Source organism: Mesoplodon mirus (genome assembly GCF_964341445.2).
Source record: "Mesoplodon mirus genome assembly, chromosome: 17".
Taxonomy (NCBI): Eukaryota; Metazoa; Chordata; class Mammalia; order Artiodactyla; family Ziphiidae; genus Mesoplodon; species Mesoplodon mirus.
Genome location: NC_138993.1, coordinates 76,397,232 through 76,406,582, shown reverse-complemented (window position 1 = coordinate 76,406,582; position 9,351 = coordinate 76,397,232). Strand labels below are relative to the sequence as shown.

The window sequence follows — 9,351 nt, the reverse complement described above, 5'->3', positions numbered from 1 at the left end:
TAAACAAGTAAAAAGTAAAAAAAAAGAAAAAAGAAAAGAAGTATATAGTAATAATACAATGGATTTTGCTTTGGTAAATGCTTTATTACTTCAGCAACTGCACCCACAGATGGTCCCGGGTACCGAGACCACACCACAACGTCCAAGTCGCTGGAGGGCACGTCTCTGTGGGCGGCCCGTGGGTCCTGTCACTGTGGTATTCCTTCTCAGGACCCTGAAGGTACCCTCCTCTGAGCACCTCGTGCCCCAGGTACACCATGCCATGGCTGCCCGATATGCAGTGGTTGAGTGAACTGAGTTGCCTTGTCCCAGTTTAAAATAAACTATGCTCTAATGGAAACATTTTAGACCCTTTATCTGGACTGTAATAACTTGGTTATTAAACATAAGCAACTGGTGGTTAGCAGAGGTGGTGGGTGCACGAAATGGGTGAAGAGGGTCAAAAAGTACAAACTTCCAGTTATAAATAACTCATGGGATCTAATGCACAGCATGGTGACTACAGTTAATAACACTGTATTGCATATTTGAAAGTTAAGAAAGTAAATCTTAAAAAGTCCTTATCACAAGATTAAAAAAATTGTAACTGTGTGGTGACAGATGTCAACTAGACTTAGTGGTGATCATTTTGCAATATATACAAATATCCAATCATTATGTGGTATACCTGACACATAATTAACATTTAATGTTATGTCGATTATACCTCCATAAAAATGTTTAAATCAAAAAAACCAAAAAGCAAATAAGCAAAAGCAACTGTTCTACATTAGATAGCTTTTCACTAACCTAAATAAATACAAAAAGAATTCAATCCCATTTTCGGCACTCCCCGAGGGTTACCTGGATCTTTGTTTTATCTTATCCCTTACCTGGTGATAAGGTTCTAAGCACTCATCTGTGACTTTTTATCCAGTGTCCACTGGAATTAATCCAAGTGATTTAACAGACAGCTAAATCTAACAAATTCTGCCTCTGTAACACTCCACATTTTAAAAAGAAAACATGGCTAGCCATTGTCCTTACTGGAAACCTCATCGAAGGTAGGGAAAAAAGACCCAGCAGTAGATGAACTCTATGCCAGTGTCTTACTTCACCTCATTTAGTTCTCGGAACCACCCTAAGTGAAACATATAGTTGATTCTTGAACACCACGGAGGTGAGGGGCGCTGACCCCAGGGCAGTGGAAAATCCAAGTATAACTTAGAGTCAGCCCTCCGTCCCTGCAGTTCCTCTGTATCTGGGGTTCAGAGTCCACAGATTCAACCAAGTGCAGATCGTGCAGTTCTGTAGTGTTTACTTTTGAAAAGAACCCGCGTGTAAGTGGGCCCATGCACTTCAAACCTATGTTGCTCAAGGGTGAACTGTAGTTTACAAGTGAAGAACCACGATCACGAGACAAAGATGGAGCTCGGACATAGCAAGGTTTGGCCCCTGTGCCTGTCTCTCTCCAGTAGAGCTGTCTACACCGAAACTGAATAAACATGAAGAAATCCAGTATTAGCAAATATGTTCTCTTCAATTTTCACTTCCATAACTTAACTTTCATCATTAGCTCTAATTAAAATAGAAGTGGAAAGCTAGCAGATAGAATTGTTTTCAATATAGTTAATTTATACAAGCAAAGATTCGTTTAAACTGCTCTTCTCAGCATTGGACTGTCATTGACTATTTTAGTTAACTTATTTTCACCTAGTAAACTTCCTAATTTTTATTTGTCTAGGTAAAGCTTATCAAATTTAAACACTTAAGATTCTTAAACGTTTGGGAGTTTTGCTGGAAAGCAAACGCCCATTTGTAGGTATTGATATGCAAACAGTTCACGTTTTCATGTGTGATCAACTACAATGTGCATTTCTCTACCAAACAGCCCTCTGTACTGGAAATTCAATGTAAAAGTTAGGGAGTTATGTCTGGCACAAAAGAAGTTCTCATTAATTGCTTACCAAATGAAGTCAACAATCAGAAAACAACTTACGGTTTTACATGTAATAAACACATGCCATACACGTGCTCAGATGCTACAGTGGTTCCTCGATTCTTCCTTGTGGTAGCTTCAGGGACTCTAGCAGACTACGGAGAGAAGCTGTTCTCTCCAATACAGGGTTAAAGTGAACCATATATCGCTTAGAAAGTAAAATTCCATTGACCCTTTCAATATGTGGGCAGTGGAGGACACCGATTACCATGCAAGAGGTCAAGTGTAAATCAGAGGTCAGCACAGTTCTTCGATTGGGCCAGAAAGTAAATAATTTCAGCTTTGTGGGTCGTGTGGTCTGTGTCCCAACCACTCAACTCTGACGCTGTACCAAAGCGGCCACACACAATGTGCTAGTGAATGAGCCTGGCTGTGTCAATAAACTTTATTTACGGACACTAAAACTTGAATTTCATATAATTTTCATATGTCACGAAATTGGATTCTCATGTTGATTTTTTTTTTAAACATTTAACAATGTTAAGATCATTCTTGGCTCACACACCATACAAAAGCGGGTGGTGGGCTGTATTTGGTCTGTGGGCAGTAGTTTCCCCGCCCCTGGTCTAAACATACACTCTGTTTTAACACTTATTTTTTGCTGGCAATTAGATAACTTCTACTTCATTATTAAGTGAGAACAATAATACAAAATTTGCTTAAGGCTTTGTCTAAGCTGCTGGTGTACACACGTTTAAGACAAAAATTTAACACTTACTTATGTCAAGATTAAATATACTGGTAGATGAACAAACTGGCCAAGTTGCATTTATTTCTTGATGTCAAGTCTGTACGGCTCTCATGCACACCATGGCATCTGGCTGCACTTCTGACTGTAAATACAGCGAGTGCAAGTTCACTTGAAAATGCACATTTGTACACCGTATGTAAGTTAAAGACAGCTACACTCGTATTTGTTGATAGCAAAAGCGTGATCTGAAGCTCCAGGACTGGACCACTCCTGTTTGGTTTAATAAGAAAAATGTACCCAATCATTAAAAATGGCCATTTGGGGAACGGGCCAGTATATAAAACGTTTGTCAGGTAAAATGTAACCATTTAGCTTTTTTAAAAAATGATTTTCAAACTTTAAACCTTTCTATTGAATTGATACCTGGATATACACTATTATAGCAAGAAACAAATTTGCTATGGGCTGTATTTTCAGCAACTTGGCTAACTTTTTAAAACTCTGTGAAGTAATAACATTTTTTAAAAAATAAAATGGTAGCTAAATGAAATCTCTTCTTTCCACATTTAGCGTGTTCGGTTGCTTCCAAGTCATATCCCCGACTGCCAACAACAACAGAAACCAGAGACCCACTCGAGTGTTTAATTCAAACCTATATTTGCAGTTTCTAAAATGCTGATCCACAGACCACTCTCTCGTTACACATGTGCACCAACGGAAAAGCAAAGAGAACCCCGGTCATCCCTACGAGAGGAACAGCTCCTCTTCCAACAGTCTTCAGAAGGCTACACGTGCAGTCCCTGCGCCCATCCGGGTGGCGATGCAATAAATACACGGCTCGCCCTGCTCGCCTCGGTCCAGCCAGGCTCGCCACTACCTGTTGTAGGCCCGCTCCTTTTTGGACTTCTCCAGGGCCTTGTCCATGGTCTTCTCGTTCTCTCCTCGACATTTGGGGCAGTACCACTTGCCCTTGGGTTTATGGTTCAGCCCCACGCAGGAGAAGTGGAACCACTCGATGGGACACTCGTCATTGTCACAGCCGATCATCTCTCCGTAGGAGACCTGATTGCACAGACAGTATGTGGGCTCGTTCGGGTCAATGGGAAGGTCCGCAGGGGACGCTTCCCTCTCGGCTTTGGCCTTGGAGCGTTTCTTCTTCTTGGAGGCCTTCGCCTTCTTCTCCTTAGGCGTTCCGGAGGTGATGTCATCATGGTCGTGATTATTGGCTGCGTTTTCCCGATTCTCGTTGTTGCGCTGTCGCCGGGACCGCTTGCTGTTAGGCTTTTCTGCCTGCGTGACTGTCTCAGGTTTTGACTTATCCTGGCCTGCTTTGCTGTGCCCAGTGGTGTCACTGACCTCTTGATGTGCCTCAAAGAGTTCCACGTGACTGTCCACCTGCCTGGCCCGGTTCTCCACCAGCTCCACCATCTGACTCACGATCTGGATCTTCTCGTCGCCCAGCTCCTGGCTCCGAATCAGGGCCCTCTGAATGCAGTGCAGGACTCTCCTCCTCTGGGTGCCGTCCGTCTCCCGCTTGAACTTCTCGTAATACTCATCCAGTTCCTTCAGGATTTCTGCAAAGGAAAAAACAAGCGTTATACCCTCGCTGTAAACCCTCCCAAGGCTTTCGGTTCTCTAATCTACAAAAAAAAGTAACTGTTAAGGAACAAAAAGGATCAATGCAAGGCTTCCTAGCATGAAACCTTGTAACCTGTAGGCCTCTCTGGCAGGCTTTTTTTTTTTTTTCCTGGTGAAAAAATCTCTAGCACTAAATACAAACATCAACACGGTTCCTATTTATCCAAGTGCCCCTCGAAGCTCCCCAAGGGACTCCGTGCATTCAGAGACTGCGTAATGAAAACTCCTTGGACAGGCAGCTACGGGGAAAGTTCAAGTGTAGGTGAAGTGCTGAGGTCCAAACCTTTATTTTCTGTAAAATTAATGATTATGTCCTATATTTCCACTGTTTTTATTTAAATATTTTTGTAATAATTTAAAGGCTGTTATTTTAGCTATTTTAATGCACCGACGTCTAGAATACCGGATTAATTTAGAGAACGTACATAAATACTACATAGTGACTCAGGGCCTCAGTTTATTGGTCACATCATTCCATCTCAGCAGGTACAGGAATATCTCTGTATTACCCTGTATTACTGAAAACAAGAATGGTTTGTCACAATAAGCCAGGCAACCCAGCCTTGCTTTAAAACAAACGTTGCAGATTTTACGTTTCCATTTATGGCTTAAAACAGTAACATCTATATCTATAAAAGGCAACAGATTTTAGATAATCTGATTGAAATAAGGAAAGTAAATATTCTTCCCAAGAATTTACTTAAATACACAGATAGAAATTACCAGTTATTTTCCCTAAACAGTAACCATTAAATTAAATAGTATCAGATTTTTCTCCTGAAAACCTTTTGTAGTCTCTTAAAATAAGGCAATTCAACTCTCCAACTCAGAAGCTGTGGGAGGATACGGGTGGGGCGAGTATAAAATGTGACATAACCCCTTCCAGATCTTATTCCAATTAGTTATAGGGCATAAACCTCACACTAGAGTAAACATATGAACTTAGGCGAACACTACTTAAGCACATATTATTTTCCAGGCTACATTCTTCAACTGAAGATAGAGCTGAAGACATTTCTTAGAGGAACAATGCAGACTGTCTGCCACCAGAAAGGAGGAATGCCATAGTCTCACGGGCTCTTGGAGTAATTATTCCTGAAAATAAATAGCTCTATTCAACTTATCCAAGTTCTATTTCACAGGTGCTAAAATATGAGTTTCTGCCATTTATTTTTTAAGTGGATTACACATTACAAAACTGTATCACTTGGTTTAATTAGTAACCAAATTTCTAAAGACAATGTTATCATTTCATAGAAAAGAGAACAATTCCATCATATTGCTAGTTTAAAATTTAATAGCATACAGCTTCTTTTACATCACAAGCAAGCTCACAGCCACGTGAAGCCCCGCTGTGGGAAAGAAACAAACACCCCATTACAAAATTACCAAGAAATTCTTTTACCTACACAACAGCATACATTTCTTCGATGCCCCAAGCGAAGTCCTCTTATCAACAAAGCCCCTGAAGTACAAACATCTGCAAACAGGAACCCCTGTGCTAACTAGGGTGGCATCCTGTCAGCACACCTGGCTTCTTCAGCTTCATCAGCTCCAACCGCTGCTGACCCTTTTTTCTAAAAAGGCTCCATACCGACACTACAGGAAAGCAATGGTACCATGGAAAGAATCTAAGGAGTAAGTGAGACTGCAGCCGGATTTAAACTGATCTGTCCAATTATTAGAAACGTCTTTTTTGTTTTATGCAGGGATTGCGCTGAAGTGCTTTAGGAAGCCTTCTTCCTTGGTGCGTGGGCATTTAAAAAATAATACTTTAAAAATAGCTGGAAAATATTTTAAATTCAAAATAACCTCAAATATCATTGGTAAACTAATTATGATCCATCCTTATGAATTAATGTCCAGTTGATGTTTACTATGCAAACACTGTTAACCAAAGTTTGACTTGCAACCTAGGAGTTCTTTTAAAAATAAAGCCTTAATTCTTAGATTAGACTGTGCTGCGTATCTCAACACTCAGTACTAAGTCCCAACCAAATGAGTTACGACTATTACCATGACGGATGTTAAGGCTCTGCAGCTCACTCAGGGCACTGGCTTCCACGTGAGCCGGGTAGGGTGCGGGTGGGACTGATTTTCTCCGAAGGAGCCAAGTACGCACTGAGCGTGTATTAACTCGACGGGAGACACTCCGGCTCTGAAGCAGTAAAACAGGCTGCCAGACAGTAGGGAAAGCTGTAAGAAAGCAACCTCAACGGTATACTGACGTGGACGCTCGAAAATTTTCAGGATGAACTTCTTGGTCTCCTTGAGATTTCCTAAAAATGCTAAGGAACAGTGCCGGTAACGACGAATTCCTCAAAGACTGGGAAACCCGTTAACTCTCCGCTTTAGTCATTCCACCATCCGAGCCGCCTCCGAGCTCAGAGCACACGGGAACCCCTCGGGGGCCGCCCGGCTCTCCCTGTCCTGGGCCACCGACCCACCAGGCCCGGGTCACTCACGCTTCCCCCGCTCCACGCGGCCGCATCCGCGGGTCCTCGGGGCCCGGGCGGGAGGCCCGACTGCGCCCTCGACAGTCCCGGCAGCAAGAATTGCCGGCCTCGCCCTGTCCCCCGGGCGCCGCCATTGCTCCGCGACTGAAGTGACCAGGCTCACGTCCATGGGGGCGGGGCCAAGCCGGTCCCCGCCAATGGGGAGGTGACCAGCCGGCGGCGCGCCCCGCCCCTGGAACCACTGCCTATGGGGGTCGCCGGGCCGGAGGGCGGAGGCCAGGTGGGGCACCAATCACAATGCAGGACCAGAGAACACAGCCCGCCCTAGCTACACCAATGGCCAATGCGACGGCGGAGGCCGAGAGACCCGAAGACATTCAAATCAACTCGACCTCCTCCCTCCTCCCCGCCCCTCTACCAAAGAGAAAAAAGAAAGCAGCGGAAACAGAGACCCTTGCCAGTCACTGCGCAAGGCCCGCCCTCATCCGGCCCAGCAACCAATGGTTCAGCAGCGGACTGATAAGGACATTCCATGGGAGATGCCACGGCCAATTACAGGAGGCCGAGGCGGAACATTCGCAATATGCTAATAAGGCTCCTATAAAAGTCGCTGCGAAGCCGAGCCTCCGGTAGAGCGCGCAGGGGCGCCCTCCCCTCAGGAGTTGTCGGTTCTCTGTGGGGTGCTTTCTGGCTTTCCACCTCCCCCCACTCTTCCGTTTGCCTGCTGCGCAGTCCTGTAAACATGGGTAAACTCCGAGTGACTATCCACGTTCCAAATACAGACCCCAATGCCGTGCCTGACCAGGCAGGAAAGTTTCCCCAACAGCCAGCAATTCCCAGCGGACCCGAACCCTCTTGTCTCTCTCCGGCAGTCTGGGCAGCCGGGGCTGCAGAGAACGACCCACAGGTCCTCTCCCCTGCCATGTTCCTCTCCAAGCCGACGATACTTGCCTGCGCCCCCCGAGCGCAGCACAGATGGGCGACTTCTTCGCCACATCCTCCCTTCCCTGCCCTCCCCTTCCCCACTGCACACACGGAATAAAGCCCTGGCCCTCCGCAAACTACACCCGGCCGCGTCGCCTCTCGCAAGTCGGCCCTCACTCCGTGTCCAGGGCCGTGGGCTGGGCGGGGGCGACTGGGGCTACACCACGCGGAGTACGGACCCCGGACTTTATGTAACACTCAGATTCGGGACTGGGTGAAGGTGGTTCCGGGGACAGCGAGCAGGGCCGGGGGACCCCTCGTCCGCAGCGCCCTCCCAGCAGCCCTGCGCGCAGCCCCGTCCCTGCGCCCCTCAGCCTAGCGACCGCGGCACATCCCTCCCTCGGTGCTGTAGCCTGCGCCCCCTGCGCCCCCTCCCCCGCAGCACCCCGCCTCGTCACTTCACTACAAAGAGCGCTTTGCTCGCGCAGCCTGGCGTTGAGACCTCTCGTTCCTCCTTCCTCCTCCGTGTCCGGGCTTCGCGCACAAGGACCTTGGCAAATCAAAGACGCTCCAGACCTTTTGTTTCTGCCGGCAAGGGCCCCGCCGCGGGCTCGCGGCTCTCCAGGAGGGGAGCAGGACGGCCCGCAGCCCCGTGGCGCGCCGCGACCGGTGGGGATGGAGCAGCCGCCCCCGCCCATCCATCCCGCCGTACCTTGGTATTTCGCGTCGATCTCCCGCATCAGAGAGACGTTTCTCTGCAGATCGAAAGGCAGAGACTCGATGGAGTCCAGGTAGTCCTCCACATAGTTCACCAGGTGGATCTGCTCCCCGTTGGCAGGGCTCAACATGGTTCACCGAGGTCCCCGGCGACTCCGCGCGGCTTTCCGCTTCCTCCGGCCCCCGCCCCCTCGGAGCCCAGCGCTGCAAAATGCAAGGCTCCCGCCCGCCGTCGCCCCCCCTCCGGCCGGCCCCGCGCCGCTACATCTGCGAGCCGCGCTGCCTGGGCCCGGGGACCGGCGCCTGGCGGGCCGGACCGGCGCTCGGCGGCCTCAGGCGCGGGGCGGGCGCAGGCGGGCGTGCGGGCGCGCACCCCGGCGCAGGGGCCGGGGCCGGGGCCGAGCGAGCGCGGGAAGGGGCGCGCGCCGCCCGCCGCGCCGCACTTGTCCAACGTGGAAAACCCAAATACCAGTTTCAAACACTTGGGAAACATTCGGCCCCCAGCACCGCGCATGCGCCCCGGCCCCTCCGCCCCCCCTTCTCCCGTGGGCCCCGCCCCCACCGCGTTCATGCCCCTCACCAGCCCCGCCGCCCGGGGGTGTGGGTTTGTCTGTCACTTTTGCCCGGGCGGGGGTCGCGGGGGCAAGGGGCGGCGGGTGAGGCGCAAACTTTACTAGGAGTTTCGCACTTGCAGGCGGAGCGCGTCGGGCGGCACTGCACGCCCACAGGGGGACGCGGGGCAGCAGATAGCCCCGCCCAAGACCTGGCCAGAACCGACCGGGCAGTGGCACCATCGCGAACCCGGGTCGCCACCTCCCTCCCCATGCCCAGCCCCTCACTCTCCGAAGCCCGCCTTGCAGTGGGAAATAAGTACGGTTCGGAACAGACTGGCAACCTCAACAGCCAATCGAGTTGCCGCTCTCACATCAGTAGTCCAATCAGGACGA

The 9,351-nt window shown here is 48.9% G+C and overlaps 1 protein-coding gene across 4 annotated transcripts; it reads right to left on the bottom strand.

The window, feature by feature from the left end:
- Window positions 1-3,309: 3,309 nt before the first annotated feature.
- Window positions 3,310-8,736, bottom strand: ING1 (inhibitor of growth family member 1). 4 transcript variants are annotated; one of them, XM_082601898.1, is made up of 3 exons: window positions 6,773-6,946; window positions 6,324-6,503; window positions 3,310-4,243 (listed from the first exon to the last, which is right to left on the bottom strand). In XM_082601898.1, the coding sequence occupies exons 1-3, from the start codon at window positions 6,930-6,932 to the stop codon at window positions 3,543-3,545; spliced, it is 1,041 nt and encodes a 346-aa protein (XP_082458024.1). In that variant the 5' UTR covers window positions 6,933-6,946; the 3' UTR covers window positions 3,310-3,542. The 4 variants fall into 4 exon arrangements, with proteins under 4 accessions (XP_082458024.1, XP_082458027.1, XP_082458026.1 ...); XM_082601901.1 differs by having other exon boundaries at window positions 6,324-6,483; window positions 6,773-6,917; XM_082601900.1 differs by lacking the exons at window positions 6,324-6,503; window positions 6,773-6,946 and adding an exon at window positions 8,400-8,736.
- Window positions 8,737-9,351: the final 615 nt, after the last annotated feature.

What these genes read in the sequence shown, in the direction of transcription:
- ING1 (XM_082601898.1), bottom strand. Translation starts at nt 6,932, where the DNA reads ATGGACGTGAGCCTGGTCACTTCAGTCGCGGAGCAATGGCGGCGCCCG. An exon ending in CCGCGTGGAGCGGGGGAAGC is followed by an intron (nt 6,504 to 6,772) that starts GTGAGTGACCCG and finishes GCTTTCTTACAG; the next exon opens with CTTTCCCTACTGTCTGGCAG. An exon ending in GAGCCTTAACATCCGTCATG is followed by an intron (nt 4,244 to 6,323) that starts GTAATAGTCGTA and finishes TTTCCTTTGCAG; the next exon opens with AAATCCTGAAGGAACTGGAT.